Below are 27,038 nucleotides of genomic sequence, written 5' to 3' on the forward strand. Positions count from 1 at the left end.
CATTGATAGCATTCCCAAAGATGGAAAAGCCACCCAGCCCTTTGCTAGTCAAACTCTAGAAATGTAAATCTTAACCCAAGTCATCAAGTGTTTGCTTGTTAGCCTTCTTGGTTATCTCACCTTACTTCTAACTTCCATTCTTTTGAATTTCATTATCATATTATCTTCCTTTTACAGGTTTCCCCCTGTCTGAATGTGCTTTCCTGGTTGCTCTTTGTCAGTGACACTGATGTACTGGCTGATGCCTGCTGGGCCCTCTCGTATTTATCAGATGGACCCAATGATAAAATTCAAGCGGTCATTGATGCAGGAGTATGTAGGAGACTGGTGGAGCTGCTAATGTGAGATATTTTTAAGAAAGTGCTTTTTTCCCCTTGTAATAGTTTCCTGGTTATTAATACTTATATATTAATCAGTTGTTTGTTTTACCGATTTATTGTGCTTTGGACTGCTGTCTTTTGTTTATTTTTGGGGGGTCGGGTGTTTCTGTTTTTTTCTTATGAGATTTATGGAGAACCTCATATTCTTTTGTTATAGTTACCCTTTAGCAGAATCTTTGGAAAACTGATCTGTATAATTCTAGCCCACAGTGGATGACCTATTGTGCCACTAAAAATAGTCATTCTTTATCGTCTATCCAATTTAGAGTTTAATCTAGACTGGGATCAGAGTTTTGAATCTTTATTTCACTCCCTTTGTAATGCTTTTGATGATGGGGTGAAAGATTTGCTTGTGATATAATGATTTGAAATTAATTAAATTTCTAGTTAAGACTATAGAAAAGGGACTGGGGTTGTGGCTCAGTGGTAAAGCACTTGCCTAGCATGTGTGAAGCACTGGATTCCATCCTCAGCACCATATTAAAAAAGCAAAGGTCTTGTGTCCGTCTACAACTTAAAAAAAAAAAAAAAAAAAAAAAAAAACTTTAGAAGAAAAAAGTAGAGTGAAAAGACAACAAAGAAATTGTATAGTTATAAGTAACAAGAAATGTAATAGAAATTCAAATAGATATAAAGAGACGTTTTCCCAGACATGAGATGTGGAATGGATTAGACAAGTATAATGTATAGAAGACAAAACTATGGGATTATAGCCACAGATTGGTTGTAGATTAGTAAAGTAGTACTATTGTGAGTTAAAAGCAATATGATGTTGTAGGAATTACAAAACATTCAAAATCTGGGAATTAATCTTTGCATCCTTTAGATATTAGATTATTATACATTTTAATCATTTATTTTGAGCCACCCATCTTAAATGTGAAGGAACTGACAGTTTAAGAAAAGTAACTAGTATCATTAAAGAAGAAAGAAAATTTTCTTATCTTTAAGATAAAGGGTATTGACTTATTTATCCTAAAATCCAGACTACATATTTATATTTTCTATTTTTATGTTTATCTTCTATTTTAGACATATAAATCTGTCTTCAAATATGTAAAACAGGCTTTATGAAGGGTTTCTTTTGACCAGTAAGGCAGCTTTTAGTAGGTTTAATAAAGTTTAGTATTTGAAAATTTTTAAATTTAGTCAACTATTGACACGTCAGTTTTGCCTCCTTTTAAAATTAATTTATTGAGACAGGTGGATTGCACATTCAGAGCCAGACTCAGCAACTTAGGACCTAAGCAACTTAGCAAGACTTTTTCTTAAAATGAAAAACAAAAAGGGCTGGGGATAGGGGTTATAGCCCAGTGGAAAAGTACCTCTGGGTTAAATCTCCAGATGTAAAAAAAAAATTATGTTAACTCTTGGTCCCCATTTATCTCAGCAACCATAGAAGATAAAGTAAAGAGGAAGTAAGCCTATAGTAAAGAATGAGAGGGAGTGCTTGGACTCCATGTAATGAAAGTCTGGAAAAGATTGCTAGGAATGTAGTGTAATTTTTTCCAAAAATTGTGAATACTGGGGAAGACAGCTATTCTAAGGGGACATAAAACATTCTGTCATCATGGTAGGGTTCCTTTAATAATAACATTGGTACCTTTCTGTTCTGAAATCTTATTGCAAATTATTTCTTTTGGACTTCAGCCCTAAAGAAAAAAGATTATGGATAGAACTACTGGCTAGGCTGTAACATTTCTTTCTTTCTTTTTAATTTTTGCAGGCATAATGATTATAAAGTGGTTTCTCCTGCTTTGCGGGCTGTAGGAAACATTGTCACAGGGGATGATATTCAGACACAGGTATGAATAAATGGTAATATTTTTTTCAAAAACAAATTCTTCAAAAACAATACATTGAACTGTGTGATTGTGTTTCATTATAATATTTAATACCATATTTTTTTGGGGGGGACTGATACTTTGTTTTGCTAATGTTTGTTTAAAATGTTGGCTTTAGGCATCTACTTGCAAAATTTTTTAGTATTTGTGTTGACCTCTTACAGCAATTTTGGGTTCCCCTCTAATTAAGATTTATTTGGTTGGGCAGATTTGTTTCCTTCTACTTGTAATTGAAATGGTTTTGGGGAACACCAGAAGCCTGTAGTAGCCAGCCTCTTTTTCTCTTTCTTTAATCTTAACATCATCTTTTCTGATAGTTGCCTCCTTTGGTACATGATAAGTCTTCTATGTAAGGAAGGTTCTTTCTCCTGGCTCCTAGTATCCATTTACTTTGACATCAAGACACATTCTCAGTGGATTGTTCTGGCCGGTTTTTCTTTCAGATGTCTCAGATGCATTGATAACAATGTCTTAAAATTATCTTTTAGGCTTCTGAGTGTTGAAATTTTGCTTCTTTGCTTTATCAGCCATCTGTTCCTCCCTTTATCAAATTCTTTTTCCTGTTTTCGTTTGTTTGTATGCATTCATAAACCTTATTTATAATTTCAGTGATCACTTTTATGTGCATGGATTGAGAATTGGGAATTACGTTTTATCCTTAGTTTGCTCTTAACTGGCTCCACCTTTTAGCAAAGCATTTAATGTTTTTACTTTTCTCATTTCTAAAATTAAGTTTAGATTTGTTTTCTGAAATGTGTTTCGCTTGTAATATCTATTTCCAATTTATTCTGCCCACGAAGGAACTAATTTCCTACTGCATACTGAATCTCTGCTTCTGTTTCCTGTCTTGGTAAATGGCACAAACAGTTGTCCATGCCAGAAACCTGGGCAGCAACTTGATTCTTCCTCTCTTCCACCTGCCAGTTTCTAAGTCCTATTTATTACTCCATTTTTGTTTACCCCTTGCAGTGTTTAGTTTAGATATTTTAGACAAAAGAAGAAGAAAAGAATATATGATTCAATAAAATTTCTCTGGAAGGAAATAGGAAACTCACATTGGTTGTCTCTGAGGAGAAGTGGATGTTTTGGATTCAGGAATAGAAAGGTGTCTTTTAACTATTTAGTCCTTTATACTTCCTGAAGTTTGAACCATATCAGTGTATTTTCTTTTCAAAAATAAATGTTTCTTGGTCTGAGGATGTGGCTCAGTGATTTCTTCTCACGTGTGAGGCCCTAGGTTTATTCACTGTGAGCACTCCCCCCACTCCCAAAAAAGTTTCTACATCTCCCACTCCTACCACATACTCTTATGTTCTAGTCATGTTTGTTCTTGAACTCTTATCTCTGAGTTTTGATACATACTTTCTTCTCTGTGCATAGAACACCTGCCTCCATCACCCACCCATGCCAGGAATGCCACTTCACACATACCCACACTTTGCTTGTAAAGTTTTCTTATTTCTCACTTTTTTTGTGTGGTGGTGGGGTGGGATACTGGGCATAGAACTCAGTGGCACTCAACCATAGCCACATCCCAGTCCTATTTTCTATTTTATTTAGAGACAGGATCTCACTGAGTTGCTTAGCGCCTTGCCATTGCTGAGGCTGGCTTTGAACTGTGATTCTCCTGTCTTAGCCTCCTGAGCCACTGGGATTACAGGCATGCGCCACCATGCCCAGCTCATTTCTCACATCTTAATAAAAGTTATTTTCTCTGGGAAGCTTTGATCCCACACTTTTCAGTTAGGTCCTTCTTGTTTTATAAGAGCACTAATCACACTGTATTGTAACTGTCAAAAGTTTTGGATTTTAAGATGTTGGAGGTAGACTGTCAGTCATGTTAATTTTAGAAAATATTTATTGAATGGAATGAAATTCTGAATCTATAAATCTAGTTCTGACCTCTTTCAAGTTCCTGTCTCATGTCTCCAGGTCCTGTTAGATATTTTTTGCATGTCTCACGTTGTTTCCCAGTGTATTCTCTTTCCCCTCCAAAGCAAGTTCCAAGTCCTGATTTTTTTTTTTAACATTTTTAGTTGTAGTTGGACACAACATGTTTATTTATATATTATTTTTATGTGTTGCTGAGGATTGAACCCAGCGCCTCACAGGTGCTGGGTGAGCAAGCACTCTACCACTGAGCCACAATCCCAGCCCCAATTTTTTCTATTTTGATTAATTCTAAACTTTGTGGTCATTTTTAGTGTCTTCTCTCTGTTTACTTTGTATAGCAAATTACCAAGTCTTGTTGATTCTTACTGTTGTTGCTAGATTCACTTATGATTACCATATTTTGGTCCTTGTCCTCACAAAGGTTCTCTCCCCCTTTTTTCACACAAAGGTTTTTGACATGCCCATCTGATTTATCTTCCTACTATCCCAAGTTACTCTATTTATTCCCCCTAATAATAGCTTCATCTTTCCTAAAATAGTCTCCTTGACATCATTTATTTTACTGTTGGAAACAATGAGCTTCTTTAATGGCTATGAGATGAAGGACCTTCTCATTCTTTCTAGTTGGCATTTAGAACTAGTAGTATTCCTACTAGTAGTCTGTTCTTTTGTTCTCTTTTTTGGGCCTTTGATGGGGGTACTAGGATTTAATTCAGGAGCAATTTACCACTGAGCTACATCCCCAGCCTTTTTGTTTTTTATTTTGAGACAGGATGTCACTAAGTTACTTAGAGCCTCACTAGGTTGCTGAGGCTGGCCTTGCACTTTTTTTTTTTTTCAATACTGATTTGTTTTTCAGACCACTTCTGATTTGTTATATATGACAGTAGAATGCAATTCAATTCATATTACACAAATAGAGCACAATTTTTGATGTCTCTGGTTGTACATAAAATAGTGACACCATTTGTGTTTTCATACATGTTCTTAGGGTAATGATGTCTGTTTCATTCCACCATTTTTCCTACCCCATACCCCCTCTTCTCCCTCCCCTTTGGCCTATCTAAAGTTCATCTATTCCTCCTAAACTGCACCCCTGCCTCCATCCCCATTATGAATTGGCTTCCTTATATCAGAGAAAACATTTGGCATTTGGTTTTTTGGGATTGGCTTACTTAGCATTATATTCTCCAACTTTATCCATTTACTGCAAAAGCCATAATTTTATTCTCTTTTAAAGCTGAATAATATTCCATTGTGTGTGTGTGTGTGTGTGTGTGTATGTGTATACACCACGTTTTCTTTATCTGTTCATCTACTGAATGGCATCTGGGTTGGCTCCACAATTTATCTATGGTGAATTGTGCTGCTATAAACATTGATGTGGCTGCGTCACTATAGTATGCTGTTTTTAAGTCCTTTGGATAAACCCAGGAGTGGGATAGCTGCGTCAAATGATGGTTCCATTCGAAGTTTACTGAGGAATCTCCATACTGTTTCCAGAGTGGTTGCACCAGTTTGCAGTCCCATCAGTAATGTATGAGTGTGCCTTTTTCCCCCCACATCCTCGCCAACAGTTATTGTTTGTATTCTTGATAGCTGCCATTCTGAATGGAGTGAGATGGAATCTTAGAATGTTTTGGAGTTGCATTTTTCTAATTGCTAGAGATTGTTGAACATTTTTTCATGTGTTTGTTGATTGATTATATATCATCTTCTGAGAAGTGTCTGTTCAGTTCCTTTGGCCTTGAACTTTTGATCTTCCTGTCTCAACCTCCTGAGCCACTGGGATTATAGGTGTGCACCATCATGCCTCTGTTTTTTGTTGTCTTTTTTTTTTTTTGTTCTTAACTGTAGTTTGTAATACAGGCTTTTCTATTTCTAGCTTTTAGGCCCAGCATCCTCCTTCTTCTTTGGTTCAGAAATCTTGTGTGCATTCCAAGGCTCCTTCCATGAAGTTTTTTTCTTGACTATTCTTCTTCAAGTATTCTTTTAAATTTCTGACATGTTTGTTTTCCAGACCATTTCTTTGGCATTTTTTAAATTGCTTGTGACATCTCTTATACTTTTTTTCAAGGTTTGTTTTGATTCAGTGTAAAATATATTTTTTCATTATAGAAAAATTATCAAATGAAAGTCACCCGTAACTCTACTATCTGGTATTTTTATTGTATGCAATCATATGTACTGCTGTACATTTTAATATACTGCTCTTTTCCTGGTGTTCACTAACATTCTGTTACAAATCTGTAATTTCCTCTGAGTAGATATGTGGGTTATTTGTTTTACCTCCCTTGCCTTTGTGAGCTATTTGATACCTGGTTCCATGTTTTTTTATCCTCATATTCTTTAAGTATGTATTAATTCATTAAGTATGTATTGGTTATACTTCATTAAGTATGTATTAGTTCATTGACTGCAAGATAGAAAGTTAGCAGAGGATTTCAAAATCTGAGACTACTGTTCTTATCACTTAATATGTTTACCCATCCAGAAGACATACCTGTAGAGACAGGAGCTGAATGAATAATCCTAATTACTAATAATTACTAATTCTAACATTGTGTTTTATTAAGTATGACTTTTAGTAGTTGTGAAAGTATACAATGAAGCTAGTTTAATAAGTCTTAGAAATTAATTTTTACTAATGTGTGTATATTACTTATTTTTTAGATTTCAAGGGGAGGTGTTATTTCTGTATCTATATTTTTCCTAAAGTAGCTCTGTGAATTAAAATTTTACTTTCATTTGGAACAATACAGTAAGTTAAAAGTTTTTAAACTTTTCCTTTTAGGTAATTTTGAATTGTTCCGCTCTTCAGAGTTTATTGCATTTGCTGAGTAGCCCAAAGGAATCTATCAAAAAGGAAGCATGTTGGACAATATCTAATATCACAGCTGGAAATAGGGCACAGATCCAGGTAATCTCATAGCACCTTTATTTCTTACACTGTTAGTGATTGGTAAGTTCTTTGCTTTTTAAAATTCAATCTTTAAAATACATAGTTTTTATTATTGCTTTGAAAATCACTATCTTCTGTTGCTATTTCATAGTCTGCTTCTTATTTTCTTCTTTCTAGCTTACAAATGCTTATTCTTTTGAAACTTTTACTTAGGCCTTGATTTACCCCTTTGTCGTTAATATTTGATGACTTACCCAACATCCAGAAAAAAGTATATTGAATTTTTGAAGTATTTTAATGGACTTTATGTTATACAGATTGGCTTTACTCTTGCCAACTAAACAGTTATTTAAATGGTTTTTTAAATGGTTATCTACCCTTTACTTTTGCTTTTCTGTTACTGGGAGAGTAACCTAAGAGGAAGACAAGCAGTGGGCTAATGTTCAACATGAGCTGTGATCAAGGCTGCCATAATGGTTTAGAATACAGATTTAGAGGCTTATGTATCAATACAAATAAAAGTAAAAAAAAAAAAAAAAAAAAAAAAAAAGATGAAGCTGAGGCTCAGAGAACTATAATAGTATGCTCAGGTACATCTCCAGTAAATGAAAGGACTAGAATTGGGTGTCTTTCCACTAACGTTTGCTGACTTCCTTCACTGGTATAATAGAAGATGTTCTTGACCAAGAAAGCATTGTTAGTCATCCCCAGAAAATTGAATTAGGGACTGAGATTCATAGCTCTAGCAATTTATAGTGTGCCTCTGAAATTTCAGCTGTAGTTGATGGCCTGTTATCACCAGGCTCGAATATACCAGTTCTCAATTTCTTGATTAGGAGAAATTATGGAAACATACTTCAGGTTTTTTAAGCCAATGTGGAACATGACAAAAGCAATTTGGGGCAAACTACTTCAGTGTTAATATGTTGAGTGGGGTTGAATAAAAGTACTCTGTCCTGATAATAGGTCCTTAAATACAAATAAGGGAATTGTGGTAATTTTATTGGGAGTAGTAGCTTGGGATATGATGGTGACAATGATCATAAAGGAAAAAGAAAAAATAGTCTTGGAATGTTTCAAAGTGAGAATGATAAGGAAACTTGGTAACTGACTGAATTTAGAATGAATACAGAAATAAATAGCCTTTGTGAACTAGAAACATTTAAATGGGGACCTGATAGGAAAGATGATGTGTTTGAGATGAATATCAGACCTACAGTAAGTTGATGGCTACCCTGGGCTATAGCTTCAGTGACAAGTGAAGGACTGGAAAATTAACAGCACACCAGCAGGAATGTATGCAGTGAACAGAATGAGAGTAGCAGAGGAACAGAGAATCGAACTTTTATAAATTGTTACATGGAATAAAACAACAGAGGATAATAAAAAAGAAAAGAACTAAGGGAGATTTTAAGATTTTTAGACTCCGTAGAGGCTGTCATCTATGGTACTAGGGAGTAGCTTAACAGGAATAATGAGGATTGTACTCCTTCATATCTATAATTATTGTGTGTATGTGTGTCTGTGTGTGTATACACATACAAACGTGTGTGTGTGGGGGTATGTATATGTATATGTTTATTCATTTATTTATTTTGCAGTCCTGGGGGTGGAACCCTGGAGGACTTTAATCCTGAGCTACATCCCCAGGCTGTGTGTGTGTGTGTGTGTGTGTGTGTGAGTGCGCGCGTGCCAGTATGATGCTGGAAATTGAACGCAGGGTTTCATATGTGCTGGGTAGTAGCCACTTTACCACTTCCAGCCCCCTTCCAATTTATTTTTAACAGGGGAAGGGTGTCATTAGTGAAGTAAACTTAAAAGTTATAATTAGTATTAGGAATATTTTTACAAATCTTATTTCCTTTTCCAATTTTAATTTTTTCTTAATTTCAGACTGTGATAGATGCCAACATCTTTCCAGCTCTTATTAGTATATTGCAAACTGCTGAGTTTCGGACAAGGAAAGAAGCTGCTTGGGCCATCACAAATGCAACTTCTGGAGGATCAGCTGAACAGATCAAGTAAGTACTAGCCAGCGTCTTGTAAATTAAGGAAAAAATCATTGCTGTTTTTACATCTTCCCTCCCCAATATTATGTAGAATGAAAAATTGACTACATTTGAGGAATAAGGTGAAAGATGATTGTATTAAATAAGAATGCTTAATTCTGGCCTTTTGAATTATTGTTCATTTTGTCTAATTAGACTCAAATGTGTATTTAATTTCTTACACCTATTTTATTCTTTTTTGCTGAAAATAATTCTGGGATAAGAGAAATAAGGCACAGTCAAGGTTTGATGAAATAGAAATACTTACAGGTGAGCTTCAGCTTGCTGTGAAGCTACTTGGTCAGAACATCTTAGATAGTGTGGGTTATTACTTGTAGAACTCAGAGCCCAAATATAATCGTTCACCAGTTCTTGATATTTCTACTTCAGATGTCTTAATGGTAGAATTAGATCATACTTGAAATAGAGATATGTCCTAGAATGAAGTACCATATTCTTAGAGGCAAGTATCTTCTAAAGTACTTTGGTGTTCAGTAAGAAGAAAAATTTGTTGTAGCTTGAGACTTAAATGATTTCCTTGTTAGTGATTTATAATCATGGTCTCTAGAGAATGCATAAATAAAATGGGAATCAGTTTTTCAAGGGAGCATTATGCAATTAAACATTAAATTCTGGACATCCAATGAAAGAAAGTGGACAGTGGTGTAGAGAAAAATGGAACCTTTCTTTGCCCCACCCACTCCCTCCCTTTCTTCCTTATGGAACCCGGGGCCTGGAACACACTGGGCAAGGGTTCTATCACTGAGCTATATCCCCAACCCTTTTAATATACTTTTTGAGTCAGAGTCTCCTTAAATTGCCCATGCTGGTCTTGATCTTGCTCTCTTCCTGTCTTAGCCTCCCAGGTATCTGGATTACTGACTGGTGTGTGCCACCACACTCAGTTGCCTTAGCTTTCTCAGTGGGGAGTTCAGATGAAGGGATTATGGCTCCAAAGAGTGCTTCCTTATAAATGATACCAGACAAACATAACTACTTTTATATTGTTGCCATGTGGACTATAGGCACTCAACACATGCCTAAAATCTCTGTTTGAAATTATAAAATAAAAATTACTCTTAACAAATTGCAGAAATTGTTTAGGTCGAGAAGATAAGAAATATGTGTCTGAAATAATAGAACTATAAAGAGATAGCTATTTTGATAAAGTTCATCATAAGACAGGCTATTCAGGTGTAAGGCTTTGAATGGTCTTCAGAAGCATAATTGTCTTTTTAAGGTCTTTTTCAAACCCTGGCTCAGGGTACTGTGATTTTAAGTGAGCCACACAAATGAGAATAACCTGAAGTAATTTAAATTATTATTTTCATTGCCCCTATGCCTGATGTACTTTCTTAATGAAATATTCTAATACCATTCTTCTAAAATATTGCTAATACCATTCTATCTTTCATTATAAATTACTTTGGGAGCATTTTGCTCTTACAGAAGAGTAGAGTTGCTACAGTTGGTTTTTAAAATTTGGCATATTTATAATAATGAAGTTAATTATTAATCTAATAGCAGTTTCTTTGTACCCAGATGAAGTGTTATCTTAAAAGACTATTGTAAAAATATTAGTCCAGGGGCTGGGGATGTGGCTCAAGTGGTAGTGCACTCACCTGGCATGCATGAGACAATAGATTTGATCATAAAATAAAAAAATAAAGATTAAAAATAATTTTTTAAAAATATTAGTCCAAATTACAGAAACCAAACTGACTTTATCACCGATAAAAGAAATTTATTAAGAAATTGCCAGGTTATCTTCCATATTGGGTATCTCATCTTGAATTCTGACCAGCAGTAAGTTAATTGAGTTTCTTATTTTTCTTCTTGAGAGTTCTTTGAATATTTGTGATACCAGTCTTTTTATTAAATATGTGTTTTGCAATTATTTTCTTTCAGTCTGTGGCTTATCTTTTAATTCTTACAATAGAATATTTTATAGAGCAGGAAATTTTAATTTTAATAAAGTCTAGATTAATTAATTTTTTTCTTTCCATGGATTAAGCTTTTGGTGTTGCCAAACCCAAGGTTGCCAAGATTTTTTCCTATGTGATTGTCTTTTTCTTTTTACCTTTTGGGGCATGCTGGGAATTGTCAGTTCTCCAACTTTGTTAATCAGTGTTGTGTTAGCTATTCTGGTCTTTAGCCTTTCCATATAAACTTTAGAGTCGGTTGGTATTTATAAAATATCTTACTGGAATTTTAATTGGAATTATCACATTGAATCTATAGATCAAGTTGGGAAGAAGCGACATCTTAACAATATTGAGTCTTCCTGTCCATGATCATTATTATGATCATGGAGCATTTCTTTGTTTATTTAGATCTTAAGATTTTGACGTTTTCCTCATATAGATCCTGTACATATTTTGTCAGATGTGTACTTCTTTAATGCTACTATAAATGATATTGTTTTAAATTTCACATTATAGTTGTTCATTACTAGTATATAGGATAGCAGTCGAATTTTATTAACATTGTACTATGCAACCTTACCCTAACTGCTTGTTAGTATGGGAGGTTTTGGTCAGTTCTTTGGGCTTTTCTGCATAGATACTGAAGATATCTGGAAACAAAGATCATTTCTTCCTTCCCAGTCTTGTTAACTTTCTCTTCTTTTTTTCCCTCATTTCTCCCCTGCCCCCTTTTAAAATAAGTGTATTAGCTAGGATTTTAGTGCAATGTTGAGTAGCAGTGGTGAGGGAGTACATCCTTGCCATGTTCTCAGTCTTTCCCATCATTAAGTATAGTGTTACCTGTATAGCTTTTGTTGAGGTTCTTTATCAAGTTAACAAATTTTCCTCTATTCCTATTTTGCTGCATCTTATATTTTAATTGTGAATGAGTATTAGATTGTGTTATATTTTTGCATCTATTGAAATGATCATATGTTGATGTGATTGATTACTTTTTTTTTTTTTAATGTTGAGTCAGCCTTGCATACCTGGAAAAAAATCCCATTTAATGTATAATTCTTTTTACATATTGCTGGATTTTATCTGGTAATATGTTGTTGAGGATTTTTGCATCTATGGCCTTAATAGAGATTAACTTGTAATTTTCCTTGTAATGTCTGTTTAGTTTATTAGCAGAGTGAGTTAAGTGTTCCTCTGCTTCTAATTTATGGAAGACATCATAGAATACTAGTATCACTTTGTCCTTAAATGTTTGGTAGAATTCACCATGAAATCATCTCATTGTAGTGCTTTCTATTTCGGAGGATTAATTATCGATTAATACATTTTAGTCTATTCTTATTACTTATTTCTCCTTGTGTGAGTTTTGGTAGTCTCTTTCTTTCAAGAAATTGGTCCATTTCATCATCTAAGTTATCATATTTGTGGGCATAGTTATTTGTATTATTTCTTTATTATCCTATTAATGTCCATGGCATCAGTAATATTTCTGTTTTACAATATTAGTAATTTTGTTATCATCGTTGTCTTCCTCCTTTCTCTGTTTTTGGTTTGTCTGGATAGAGATTGATTTTTATATATTTTTGAAATTGAAAAAGCAAAGTAATCTGAGAAAGTAGAAAGTAGTATAGTACACTAGCAGTAAGTTCCAAAATGACATTCTTCACATCCACAGAATGCATCTGGATTCATTATCTCTCCCTTTCTATACATAACTTGGAAACCAGAATGATACAAAAATGACATCAATATATGCCGTGACTGTGATTTTTTTGTGTGTCATAGGAGTAATTATTACGATTAATCCTGATTACCTGTTAAATTCTCCCTGAATTGGGGCTGGGGATGTGGCTCAAGCGGTAGCACGCTCGCCTGGCATGCGTGCGGCCCGGGTTCGATCCTTAGCACCACATACAAACAAAGATGTTGTGTCCACCGATAACTAAAAAATAAATATTAAAATTCTCTCTCTCTCTCTCTCTCTCAAAAAAAAAAAAAAAAAAAAATTCTCCCTGAATTAAAGGAACTATCAATTCTAGCTCAAGAGTTCTCCCTACATTTGTTTTATTCTCCTCCTAGTCTTCTCACAACTTAGTAAAATTCTAATCACATTTGAATTATTTGGCCTCCTGGGTTTGTGCTGGCTTTTAGAACCAAATGTTCATGTTTGGGAAGTGTGGTTTCCTATAGAAACAAAAAGACAGTCTATTAGAACTATGCTATTTTAATTAATTAGTTGCTTATATTCAAGGTAGGAAAGAATTTTTATTTCTTACAGTCCAAAAATTGTGAAGAGAAAAATTGGAGAACTAGTTTTGGTTAATTTTTTAATAGCTTTTTTTTTTTTTTTTTGGTGATGAAGTGTATAATTGACTGGGTACCTATTTTTATTTCTACAGTGAGTTTGAGGATGACTCACCAGTTTCATAACAGTTTTACAAATTTAAAAATTTTGTTTTGACTAAATTGTTTTTTGTATTAATTTAGGTACCTAGTAGAACTGGGTTGTATCAAGCCGCTCTGTGATCTCCTCACTGTCATGGACTCTAAGATTGTACAGGTTGCCCTTAATGGCTTGGAAAATATCTTGAGGCTTGGAGAACAAGAAGCAAAAAGGAATGGCACTGGCATTAACCCTTACTGTGCTTTGATTGAAGAAGCTTATGGTAAGATGCTTTGAGTGAAGAAGATTGTGGCCAAGAATTAATTAGGTCATAGATGCAGTCCAATAATAACATTAATATTACTAGGTAGTGGAGGATGTGGTGACTGTTAAGGAAATTGCTATTTCTACAGACTCTATTGCTTACATACATATATTTAAGAAGTCAGTTTATAATATTAGCTTTTAGATATAATTTAGCAATATTTCAGTACTATTATAAAACATAAGAAAATTTTCATTTATATCAAGAAGACATGGTAAAATATAGTTTATTGGAAATTCCAATAAAGATTTTTCTTTATTCTTTGTTCTAGGTTTGGATAAAATTGAGTTCTTACAGAGTCATGAAAACCAGGAGATCTACCAGAAGGCCTTTGATCTTATTGAGCATTACTTTGGGACCGAAGATGAGGACAGCAGCATTGCTCCCCAGGTTGACCTTAGCCAGCAGCAGTACATCTTCCAGCAGTGTGAGGCTCCTATGGAAGGTTTCCAGCTTTGAAGCAATACTGCTTTCATGTTCCTGTGTCAGACCAGGCTACCCAGTCGAGTCCTCTTGTGGAGCCCACAGTCCTCATGGAGCTAACTTTTCAAATGTTTTCCATAATACTGTTTGCGCTCATTTGCTTGCCTTGCGCACCTGCTCTCTTACACACATCTGGAAAACCTCTGGCTCTCTGTGGTGGAATACCCTTATAATAATAGGGTAACCAGAACGGCCCACTTTAATGGAAAAATCCCTAGGCTTTGGAGATCCGCAATTATATTAGAGTCATGGGAATATATATATATATATATATATATATATATATATATATATATATTAATGTGGCTCCCTTTTTTGTGGGGGAGAAAAAAGGACTCTTCCTCATTCCCTTTAAAGTGGGAAACAAATACTGACATTAAAAGATAAAACTAAACCTTTATCTTGAATTTCACACAACTACTTGTGACAAGGGAGATGTTTAGACTTGTTGTGTACACTTCAGAGTACTTTTCATGAGTTCTTCCACAGTGAACCCTTGGATTATCTGGTGGCTTTTTCTAGCCAAATTTGCATTAATTCTTACTAAGATTGGATGGTTTTCTTTCCTCTATTGGCGCCATTCTTCAGATATTAAAATTAAACCATCCACTCCCTTACCTTCAGCCTTCAGTGAATGCTTTCTAGTTGTCAGGAATGCTGAAGAATTAACACTTTGACTCTTAAATGTGATACTGGTTTGCAGATTCCCTTAAAGCAGAAAAAAGAGGAGCACGTATTAATTTGTATGGCTTTTGCTTCTCTTTGGTCTTGTGTGACTTAGGATTTGGAAGTGGTTCAGTTCTAATGCTGGTATGAAGATTTAGAGTTCTTAGTAATCAAAAAACATATCCTATAATTCAGTTACAAAATAAGGAGGAAAAATAAAAGGACTTGAACCTTCCAATTTTCTCAGACTTAACCCAGATGACTAGAGGCTGTGTTTCTGCATTACAACAAATATTTCAGGCTTTGTGGTCCTGATCAAGGTCCTCAGTAAATTGGAGTTAACCCTAGGTGCTTTCCCCCTCTGTGACTGGCAGATAACACATTATTTTAAAGAATACTTAAGAATTTTTTTTTCTTAGTCAAGTGCAGCTTGATTCTGATATACTCCGGCTGCATATATGATCCCTGTAATGTAGCATTCTTAAGAAAAACAACCATTTTTCTCAACATGACATGCTTAATTCAAATAAGGGCAGTGATCTTTTTTTTTAATAACCTCATTGTTCCCTAATAATTTTATTTCGTCTACTAGTACCAACTCCCACCCTCACCCCCAATAAAAATGGTGTCCACCTTCTGACTCATTTAATGATGACTGCAATCTATACCTGCAAATGGCGCTTCCAGTACTGTGTTCACTGATCCACATTTTGTGCTTGGACTGGAATGAAAATATAAGCTTAATTGCCAAGATAACTGCAACTGAGTTCAATACGACTTCTCGGTGCTAGTTGGCCATCTTGACTCAATGTTGGGATACACTATCAGAGAAGATTTTTTTGATGATGATTCTGTTCAAAATGAATTCTGAAGGAAAAGTTGCTGACTTCTGTTTCAGAGCATACCCTTTTAAACCTCTTTAGACTTATCCTCTTCTAGAATTCATAACCCCAAAGTGTAAAATCTATCTGGAAGTTGCCCCTGACAAGCTATTATACATCTCTGATAAATCCTGCTGAATGTAGGAGATTTTCAGAGCTTTCATACCTCATCATGATGTTATTTAAACAGCCAACTTATGTGACCTGATTTAAACTTTTAAAAAGCCCACTTCATTCAAACTAGAAAGATTCAAAGACAAAGGACATTTATCAGCCAAGAGTGACGCATTCTTCGCCTCTAGTCTGTAGTTGTGTCTGTGCTCGGGGATGGATACGTCTGATGTCTGTTGTTATTGATGGAGCAGCCACAGCAAAACTAGTCAACTCTCATCTATACTGTTACTTTTTCTAGTGCTGCTTTGTGCTGAGGAACTTTTTAGTTTACTGCACTTGACTTGTAAAAGACTTTGATTCTTTGTAATTTTAGGGATAAATTAGGTGGTTAATTTAAAGAAGAACTTTCAATGTTGCCTTTACATCACATTAAAATATGACTTCTTTCAGAAGGATAATAGAAGCACTGATTCATAGTAAAAATCTCATTTTTAGCTTTGAATTTTTTTTTTTTTGTGGCTGAGTTTTTTTAAATTGTAAATTACTGGTAACGTCATTTCTATAGGATGTTTTGAATTATGTATCTTCTATTGGATAGTTAATTTTTTTTTCATTTTATAAACCAATTTGAATGGAAAATATAAAGCACACCAAGTGTATTGCCACATTAGTAAGAGTAGTGTATGGTGGGAATTTTTGCTAACAATAGCAGGTGTCTCAATGAATGAATTAAAACAAAAAAAGTCCATTTAACTGATGTGATCTGTTTTGTTTAAAACAGAAAAATTTACCTTGCTGTGGTCCTAAAAGTTCACGAACCTTAAGATCTGAACTAAGCTTTTATTTTTTTAAGTATAAAAATTGAAATTGACTCAAGTTATATCACAGCATAATTCACATGTGCTTGTACTTATTGATAAATCAGCCTTTTTGATATTAGAAATGGCATTTTAAGGGGTAATTGTAAATCCTATTTTATTTCTCTGGAAGATTCTATTTAGTTTGACTTATATTTTTATCACAAAAGTGTGTTACTCATTATAGAAGTATATTGATTTCAACAAAAGAAAAATTTTAGTTTTATATGCTGATGAGGAAAAGTGGCTGTTTTTCCTCCCCTGACCCCTTCCTTCAAACTTTGAAAGTATATTCTTTCCAATGAGAACTTTGGTGGGGAGAGAAAAGTGTTCAGAGAATTTGGGGTGTAAAAGCACCTGATATCTGAAGGACCAGCAGATAGATAATGGTTGATTGGAAAAATACCAGGGAATGTAAAGATGGTGGACATAAAGAAAAGATTGAGGAGACAGAATTCTCAGTAGAACACTATGTTGTCACTTATCAAAATCCTTTTTAGTTATTGCCTATGTCAGTAGTACTGCTTTTGAAGACTGTTGTCCTAGGATTGTTTCTTCATATACCTGATAAAACTGATTTGACTCTGGGATGTTTTCAGCCTTATTGTTACAGAGGAAAAATTAGCAGTTTTCCCTTAATAAATCTGAATTATTCCAGGTTGCTGCTGATTTTTGCCTAAGAAAAAAGTATGTAAGTATATTTCATCAACCAGATATGGCAACTAAATCTTCTTGTCAATGACTACCTGCAGGCAACTTTAAATTATTTCTGTAGTTCAAAATAAACATTTTGGCTGTTGGATCCCCCATCTTGGGGCATTATTATAAAAAGATTTTCTTCAGGTCAAAGGATTTATTTCTATTTATTACTTGAGTGAAAATTGTCTTTTATCAATGGCAAGTCATTATAGTTGTTTTAGGGATTGTAGCTTTTTATGTAAATTGGAAATTGTGATGTATTAGGATGCTGTTCACTAAAGAAGGGCTCACTTTTAGAAAGAGGCATTGTTTGCTTTCAACTTACATTATATGCTACCTCCTACATTCCAGATTTGCTCATTTGTAGAGATATGTGTGCCTATATGTGAAAGTCTCAAATTTAAGTATTTTGACATACTAAATTAATAGGACCATTTCCTTCTATTAAGTGAACAGATTAAGTAAATATCTGCCCATTTGGGAAATGTTTTAGGTTATCTTTTCCTATCAAAAAAGTTAATTTTTAAAAAAGTAATTGAAAGCCAGATCAGACAAGTACAGTAAGTAGGCTGTAATGTGAAAAATATAACATGCTTTATTGTCCCAAAGAGGACAGGTTTTAAGAATGGATACCTGAGCATCAGAATAATGTTTGGTAAAGTAAGGTATTTATATATGAATTAAAATTATCAAATTATGTTGGGTATAAAATACATCTGAAAGCTTGAGGTAAGCAAAGGTAAACTTCTAGATGAAGTTCCATTCTGTTTTTACTAAGTGTAGGTAAAGAAGTCTGTTTTTCTGAAGGTGTCAAGGCAAAGGCACTTTGTCTTTATGTGAGCATCTGTTATGTTATGGCTAAGGACTTTCCCATTTTCTTAATCCTCCAACTGCTTTTTGAGGTGGATAGTTATCACTGTATTATAGATGACAAAATAAGACACATAAGAAATTACTTTGCTCCATGGTCACAGTCCTTAAATACTGACTGTCCAAGGGAGGAGAGAAGACTTGCCAAGTTCTATCTTAAAGAAAGCAGTGGTTGTGCTTTTCTGTGCCCAGGAACTCCACAACTAGACTTTCAGGAGCCACAGGTGGGCAAACCCATTTTGTAGGACCATTCTTCCTGACTTCCTCATCATTGGCTTTCTGGCTCCCTTAGAACAACTCCATCTGGTGTAAGTTGCTTTTAGTTTATACAGTCTGGTGTTGTAGGCCCACTCAGCCCAAATATCTTTCCCCTCGTTTGGTGCTAAAACTCTGTACATCAAGACAAGTACAACAGAGGTTTATTTAAAAAAAAAAAAAAAAAAGGCAGCCAGATGTGGTGGCATACACCTGTAGCCCCAGCACTCAGGAGGCTGAGGTTGGAGGATTGCAAATTTAAAACCAGCCTCAGCAATTTAGCTAGGCCCCAACAAATTAGTGAACCCTTAACTCATAATAAGGGCTGGGGATGTGGCCCAGTGATTATGTGCCCTTGGGTTCAATCCCTACAAAAAAAGGAAATGATTGAGTTTGAATTTACTAACATAATTGGGAGATTTTCCATTCAAATGCAAATACAGGGAGGTGTTGACAGAAAAGGAAAACCTTTGAAATGAAGAAGAATTACTCACTGAAGCAGTGCCACGGATGTGAACTTAATACAGTGTCCTTCCTAAAAGAGTATCATCCCTTTGAGGTATCATTTTACTGTATTTTTGCTTACCTTATTTTGGCCACTCCATGACCTTTTTCAGAGTGTTCTAACACTGATTTTGGAAGGGCTGTAATGATTCTTTGTACTTGAATGCAGTCTGTCAGGCCATGGGTGAGTGCCTTGCACATAGTAGACATCAATAAATAAATGAAGGAACATGCATTTTTGTGATGTTAGTAAAGGGTACTCGATTACAAAAGAAAATTCAAAGGAACTCTTTTATGCGATTGTTTGAAACTAGGATTAAAAACTTAAAGCAAGTGTCTCAACATCTGTTTTATATGTAGTTGCTTTTCAGAAAACATAATATGACCTGAAGTTTACAAAAGCAAATTTGCTAAAGCCAGCTTGGGTGATTGTTGCCCTCTTTCACTTGAATTTTGGAAAAGTAATTGTCTCTAATTTCCAATCAGTATATGTGGCCATTTTTGTGATCATTAATGTTTTTGCAAAAAATAAAATTATTCTTGACTTTTTTTTTATCAAGATCCACTTAACCTGAGGAAACCAGCAGAGTGCAGTGGAGGGTCCATAGTAAGAATCACAATACCTTATCTACCATTTGGGTTTAGGATTATTAAAATAAAGTGATGGGTACAGAGAAAATGAAAACTCAAAAGATCACAGTGGGAAGAGAATAGCACAGGATTTGAGAGAAGCCTGGGCAGGCCTGGGTGTAAATTACCATATAAAAAGTGGAATTTTCCAAAATTAAGTTAATGATTTATGAGAAGAGACTGCTGAAGTCAGCAGTGACTGTACTGGTTTATTAGGGACAGTTCCAGTTTAAATCAGTGGGTCATTTTAATATGTTAAATATTTAAGTGTCCCCTGTTCATGGCAACATTTCTGTTTAGAATATTTGCAATTTGGTAAGGGGCAAGAGGAATAAACCTTTCAATTGTAGATTTGAGACTTTAAATTGTGAAACTTTTATGGGAAACTTAAGTTGAATTCCACGGGCAGGAAAATTTAAAATCACCTGTCTGATGAGAATTAAGGGAAAATGTTAAAAAAAAAGGGGGGGGGGGTTAACAATGTGAGAGAATCTTTTCTTAGCTCACATAAAGTATGATTTCTGGCATTTTGGATTTACTTGTGTCAGTATTCCTTACTCCTCCACACTCTAGCCATCAATTTCCTCATTCAAAGGAATTCAAACTGAAATTCTTAGTTTTAATTCATAAGACTACATACAACATTAGGACTAGTTGTTAATATTAGAAAATGATTAATGAATAAGTTAACCAAAATCATAGTTGTATTCTTTATCATCTTTACACAGCTTCCTGATGTTGTTTGTAAAAAATCAAAATTCCAGATCTCAAAAGTGGATTTAGTTTTATCAAATTTTGGAGAAAATTCTTTTTGTGGTTGATTGGTTGATTTTGTGTCAGGCATTTAACCCAGGAGCAGATTACCACTGAGCTACATCCCCAGGTAGTGGTGTGTGTGTGTGTGTGTGTGTGTGTGTGTGTTTTGAGACCAGACTTGAACTTGCAATCCTGTTGCTGGGATTACAGGCCTGTGACACTCTCCCAGCTGATTGGCTTCATACTCTTAACACATTCTTAATTTTGTCCCTCTCCCTCATGCTTGTGGTTTCTGTAGCGGATTAAATATATTCTAGCACCAATACTCAATTCAGCTTTTGTCAAATTTAGTTTTTCTGTTTTAGTAGTTTCCCTAGTACATAAACAGTGATTATGTACTAGGGAAATACAGATTTTTCTTAACATTCTTTGAAACAAAAGCTTAATTTTTTTTTTTTTTAATCTCAGCTGCTTTTAAATTGGCCTTTTAATGAGCTAACAAAAATGGAAATAGATGCTGGGTTTGGTGGCACACACCTGCAAACTAGACTTAAGGAAGCTAAGCAGGAAGAGCACAAGTTGGAGGCCAGTTTCACCAACTTAACTGAGAGATGAATAATAATGTTTTAATGATGTTTTTACTATAGTTAATGAATTACAAGTTAGCCAGATATGCCTTTTGTGCTTTATAAAGGCAAAACTTTCACATGTCTAATAAAGTACGCAATAGGAGACCGTTTGTTTCCAAATGAGTTTTAATTTTCCACAGAGAAATGTATTTGCCCCCTGACTTTAGCTTGGTTACCAGGAAAACCCTTTACACAGAACAACACCTACCTCAATCTCTGGTAGGCACCCCTTGGGACTGAGGATCGAACCCAGGGGCTCTGGGCTACTGAACTACAGCTTTGACCCTTTTTATTTTTGAGACAGGCTGTCGCTAAATTGCTCGGGCTAGCCTCCAAATTGCTCGGGCTAGCCTCCAAATTATGATCCTCCTGTTTCAACCTCTGGAGGAGCTGGGCATAAGAAACTATGTTCAGTTCCTTTCTAATTGAGCAATCACAAGGATGGAGAAACTAGTCCGTTTACAGTTTCTTTGTAAACTTTATTGAACTCGGGCACACAACCACTGAGCCACATCCCCAGTCCTATTTTGTATTTTAGACAGGGTCTCACTGAATTGCTTAGTGCCTCGGTTTTGCTGAGGCTGGCTTTGAACTAGCAATCCTCTTACCTCAGCCTACTGAGCAGCTGGGTTTACAAGCCTGCGCCACCACACCTGGCTAAGAGGGTATCTTAACTAGTTTACATACTTTCATGGTCATGATAATTTCTTAAAACTATGGGAAACTCTCAACAGCATATTTAAGAATAATCTTACCCATTTCTTACCCCATTGCAACAACCTCTGTCCTTCTCTGAATCCCCTTTGAAGAAATAGGAACTCTTAGACCAAAAGTGCTCACCCAACGTTTGCTGGGTTTTCCCAGTATACCATTGACTTATAGACCTCTAACAAGACTTATTCTTTATCCTTTTTCTAAAGATTTAGAGGGGAAACTTTTTGAACCAGAAATCTTAAAAAATCTGGGCATTAATTCTGCTCCACTCAATATGGCATAATGGTCAAATAGGCCCTAATGCCACCAGGCAGGAGCAAAACCAAAGCAATCTGCAGCGAAGGCGCTTGCACAGAGTCACGGGCGAAGGGTAGGTCAAAGCTTCACGCATTTCAGAAATGTGTCTAGTTTGGGTAATTTATGAGCCAAGGGTGGGCCTAAGCCTTTGACTAAGGGGCATCAACAAACTCATTTTTTCAAAAAGAAATGCATATTCTTTTTTTGGGGAAAAAAAAAGATCCACTGAATCCCAAACTGTCAAATTAGGTCTGGGAAACATTCTGTTAAGATTCCCACCCTTCCAGGAAAGGATTTGAATTTGCGGGGCGCCAGTGAAAAGGGCCGGAAACTAACATTGCGGCGCAGGCGCAGGCGGATATCTCCTATTGGCCACGTCGGTTCGGGCGTGATTGGGGGAGGGACGGGTCCCTTTTAGCCCTTGCGCCCAGCTTCCCCTCCCACTCTTGTTTGACGCGGCGTTGAGGTGCTGGCTGTTGGTATTGCGGAAGGAACCTTGGCATCCCCAGCCTCTAGTTCCGGTGGCTACGTAGGTTTTTAACTTACGAAAGCTTGTGTTTGAAGTGGTGGTCTGTTCATCCTCCAGTACTTAGTCCCTCAAGACTGGAAGGGTGGCTCTGTGTTCTCCAACCTTCGGAGCTGGGTGGGGGAGGGGCGCTTGATAAGAAGTTTTGTGCAACCCCTCCCACCGCCTCCGCTTGGGACCGCCCTATACCTTAACCAAACACGCAACTTTAGTACCGGGCTTGCCGGCAGCGCCAGAATCCTTTTGATTATATTCGCGAGTATTTGACAGGGGCGACTTAAGTATTAGAAGCCGTGCTGGTGATTCTGAAATCGTATTAATTAAAACCGTGTACTTTTTAAATTGCGATTTATTTATTTATTTTTACTGCATGGGTTAGGGCCGGACGTCAACCTACTCTATTGGGGCTTCCGAGCCATGGCGACGAGGGAACCAGGAGATGCCTTGGCACAGTCCACCCTTCCCTCTTCTGCCAGTCACAGCAAGGAAGCGCCTGAAAAACCTAACTATGCTCTCAAACTTACTCTTGTGGGGCATACGGCAGCAGTATCATCAGTTAAGTTCAGTCCTAATGGAAAATGGCTAGCAAGTTCTTCTGCTGATAAACTGATTATAATTTGGGGAGCATATGATGGAAAATATGAGAAAACACTATATGGTCACAATCTGGAAATATCAGATGTTGCCTGGTCATCAGATTCTGGTCTTCTTGTTTCTGCCTCAGATGATAAAACTTTGAAGATATGGGATGTGAGGTCTGGAAAATGTTTGAAAACACTGAGGGGACACAGTAATTACGTCTTTTGCTGTAATTTCAATCCGCCATCCAATCTCATCATTTCAGGATCTTTTGATGAGTGTGTGAAAATATGGGAGGTGAAAACAGGAAAGTGCCTCAAGACTTTATCTGCTCACTCTGACCCGATTTCTGCTGTTCAGTTTAATTGTAATGGGTCCTTGATTGTGTCGGGTAGTTATGATGGTCTCTGTAGAATCTGGGATGCTGCTTCAGGTCAGTGTTTAAAAACACTTGTTGATGATGATAACCCTCCTGTCTCTTTTGTAAAATTTTCTCCAAATGGTAAATATATTCTCACTGCAACTTTGAACAATACTCTTAAACTGTGGGATTACAGCAGAGGCAGATGCCTGAAGACTTACACTGGTCATAAGAATGAGAAATACTGCATATTTGCCAGTTTTTCAGTTACTGGTGGAAAGTGGATTGTGTCTGGCTCAGAGGATAACCTGGTTTACATTTGGAACCTTCAAACTAAAGAGATTGTGCAGAAATTACAAGGTCATACAGATGTTGTGATCTCAGCTGCTTGTCATCCTACAGAAAACATCATTGCATCGGCAGCATTAGAAAATGACAAAACAATTAAACTGTGGATGAATAACTACTAAAGCCAAGTTAGCAAAAAGCTTATTTGAAAGATGGTTTTCTAACTGGTATGGTTTTTATTTCTTTTAAAAAATTACCTTCAATTATAAGACTTACAGATTTATAATTCAAGAATACAAGACAAGACAGTTGCGAAAACAAGTCTAGAATCTACCTGGGGCTTTTGACTCCTAATCTTGATGCCTGTTAGGAATCTCAGATATATTTGTCCCTGTACAGGTTTCTATTCTGTTCCTCTTAGTAACTTTTGTAGAGGCTTGGTTTACTTGGGAAATAGTTCAATTAGACAGCATGACTGATTGAGGTGGGCAAGAAATTTTGCAGTTTCTGATTTGGGAGGTCAAATGAACAAGAGCATGAGGCTAGGGTGGGTAATAAGAAGACTGTAGATACATGTCACGTGCCTCCAGCACTTTTAGTGATATGTGATGGAACATGAAACGGTATATAGAATTATGTCAGTAAGTTGGGGAAAGTAAGTCCTGATTTTTTAATTAAAGGACCTCTGCCTCATTAGATAGTGCCATCTTGTGATGGCAATGTATGCTACATTGAGTCGTGAGGCTGCGCTCCTTCAGGATGTTACCTATTAACTCACATACTTCAGATTCATTGTACAGAAGTTACTTCTTGTGCCATCACTGCCTGTCTCCCTCCAACCTCAGTGGACAGATGAATTAGATGTTCTTGCTTTTTCTATAATTCCTAAAACTCAAAATACATTATTTACCAATGTGTCATAATGTTTTCATGGGCCATGTTTCCAGCAGATAATGAGCTCTGTGGGATCAGGAAGTTTTGATCCCACAGAGCTGATTATTCACCTTTGTATTCTGTTTGATGAATGTGATGCCACAGCTTCCTTTATTCCTTGCCTCCTTTCAATAGGTTTTAGTAATAAATTCCCAATAATATCATTATTGATTAAAAAGTGTCTAACCCTAGCCACACATATTAACTTTATTCACCAAAGCTTGCAGGAAATGTAAGGTAAAAAATATAAAGTAGAAAATGGTTTCTACCATGCAGACATGAAACAAATACAAAAAAAAAAATCTAGACATTAAGCGAAAATTAGTACAACAGTAATTTTAACTGAAAGCAATAAAGGCATAACTGTCTTGCTTCTTTTATATTTTATAGCACCTCATCAATTGCTCATTAAATTGTATTTGACAAATTCTGAGGAATATATTATAGTGACTAGTAGAGTGCTGAGAGCTTTCTGAAGAATAAGTTACTAGTCAGGTATTAGTGTTAAGAGGTTGATATATCGGGCTGGGGATGTGGCTCAAGCAGTAGCGCACTCGCCTGGCATGCGTGCAGCCCGGGTTCGATCCTCAGCACCACATACAAACAAAGATGTTGTGTCTGCCAAAAACTGAAAAATAAATATTGAAATTCTCTCTCTCTCTCTCTCTCTTAAAAAAAAAAAAGAGGTTGATATATGAGAACATTGGGAAGAGTATAGTGTTAGTGTTAGAGGCAGGTCTGAAATTGTGGCTAAGAAATTTACATTTAACCCATAAAGAACAGTCATAGTGAGCTGGGGTTGTGGCTCAGTGGTAGAGCACTCGCCTAGCACTTGAGAGGCCCTGGGTTCGATCCTCAGTACCACATAAAAATAAAACAAAGGTATTATGTTCAACTACTTCTAAAAAATAATCCTAGTATGTTATTAAATAGAGAATAACAATGAGAAATGATTGTGTGAATGGTAACAATTATGAGCAATTATTAATTTAATGAGACATTTTTAATTTTTATTAAAATAAACCTACAGGAATCACATTTAAATGTTCTTCAACAGTTAAAAAATGGTTTCTATGAAGAAAGGTTAATACTTTTAAAAGAAGTACTACATTAAAATCTACCCAAATTTAAAACACTGGTTTAGGAGTCCCAAAATAATCAAGAAAAATGAATCTTCTAAAATGTATGAGAAACAATAATGCTTTTATTTTGGCAGCAGGGACTGAACTCAGGGACACTCGACCACTGAGCCACATCCCCAGTCCTATTTTGATTTTTAAGAGACAGGGTCTCACTGAGTTGCTTAGGGGCTTGATTTTGCTGAGGCTGGCCTTGAACTCTCCAGCCTCAGCCTCCCAAGCCTCCCAAGCCCCACACCTAGAACAACAATGCTTTTTGATAACTTTGCAAGTGATATCTAAAAGGAAGCTAAAGTCAGACTTCTCTAGAATAAAGTATATAAACAGATAACATCAGATTAAGAAGCTATAATGTGTTAGATTATACCTAGCATTTTATTAAACAAAGCTCCCAAACAGCAGCATATATTACTTTTTAATTTCTATTATAACTGAGGAGAACTAGCACATTGGGATGACTATACTGACTTGACATCCATTAATACTAATGAGGCATATTGAGAATAATGAAGTGGTTATCATAGAAACCATCATCCATATATAAGTGAGACAACTTGGCATCCCAAAGTCAAAACTAAATGAGATGTAGGCTCATCTTTCACACTAATAAGAACATGAGATTTTCATAAGGAATTTAGTTTCTCAGGCAGCAGGAAAGGAATCAATTGGGAACCATTATCCATGGAGCTAGGAAGTGACTGCTGTGGCCCCCAGCAAATCCATGATGCTAGAATTTCTAAGTCCCCCAAACTCCTGGCCAGACCATTCTCATCACCTTGCCAGAACATTTTCAAATAATGTTCTCCAAAGAAACTTCATCTTTGAGATCCCAAAGATACAGTGAGGTCTGGCTGCTTCTCAGGGCTTTCTCAGGAGCCAGCCTCCCCAAAGCACCATAGCATTGTAATCACCTGGGCAATGTCATCTGATCCTCCTTACCCTTTAGAAATAAGTACCAGAGGGAGAAATACAGAATGAGAAGCCATTCTGGCTGCTGGAGAGAAGTCACTTTAGTAATGGGAACAAAAGTAATAAATCAGATACCAGATTCTAACAGTTAATATTAAGGCTGAAGTAAGTTGTCTCATTTTTAAATTTTTTCCAAAAAGCTGGGAGACTGCATTTTACTTGGATTAAAGCCATAAAACATAAAACAA

The 27,038-nt window shown here is 35.9% G+C and overlaps 2 protein-coding genes across 2 annotated transcripts in view; both read left to right on the top strand.

The window, feature by feature from the left end:
- The window catches only part of Kpna1 (karyopherin subunit alpha 1), a 64,825-nt gene extending 49,327 nt beyond the window's left edge, over positions 1–15,498 (top strand). Inside the window, exons 9-14 of the mRNA XM_027935931.3 lie at positions 178–341; positions 2,107–2,185; positions 6,912–7,037; positions 8,913–9,040; positions 13,480–13,658; positions 13,972–15,498. Of these exons, the coding sequence (XP_027791732.1) occupies positions 178–341; positions 2,107–2,185; positions 6,912–7,037; positions 8,913–9,040; positions 13,480–13,658; positions 13,972–14,159 (864 nt within the window). The 3' untranslated portion in view covers positions 14,160–15,498. The remainder of the gene's footprint in view (positions 1–177; positions 342–2,106; positions 2,186–6,911; positions 7,038–8,912; positions 9,041–13,479; positions 13,659–13,971) is intronic.
- A 96-nt stretch (positions 15,499–15,594) lies between these two features.
- On the top strand, positions 15,595–24,906 carry Wdr5b (WD repeat domain 5B). Its single transcript, XM_027936006.2, has 2 exons — positions 15,595–22,584; positions 22,961–24,906. Exon 2 carries the CDS (start codon positions 22,999–23,001, stop codon positions 23,989–23,991), a length of 993 nt encoding a protein of 330 aa, XP_027791807.1. The 5' UTR covers positions 15,595–22,584; positions 22,961–22,998; the 3' UTR covers positions 23,992–24,906.
- Positions 24,907–27,038: the final 2,132 nt, after the last annotated feature.

This window comes from Marmota flaviventris, chromosome 8 (genome assembly GCF_047511675.1).
Source record: "Marmota flaviventris isolate mMarFla1 chromosome 8, mMarFla1.hap1, whole genome shotgun sequence".
Classification (NCBI taxonomy): domain Eukaryota; kingdom Metazoa; phylum Chordata; class Mammalia; order Rodentia; family Sciuridae; genus Marmota; species Marmota flaviventris.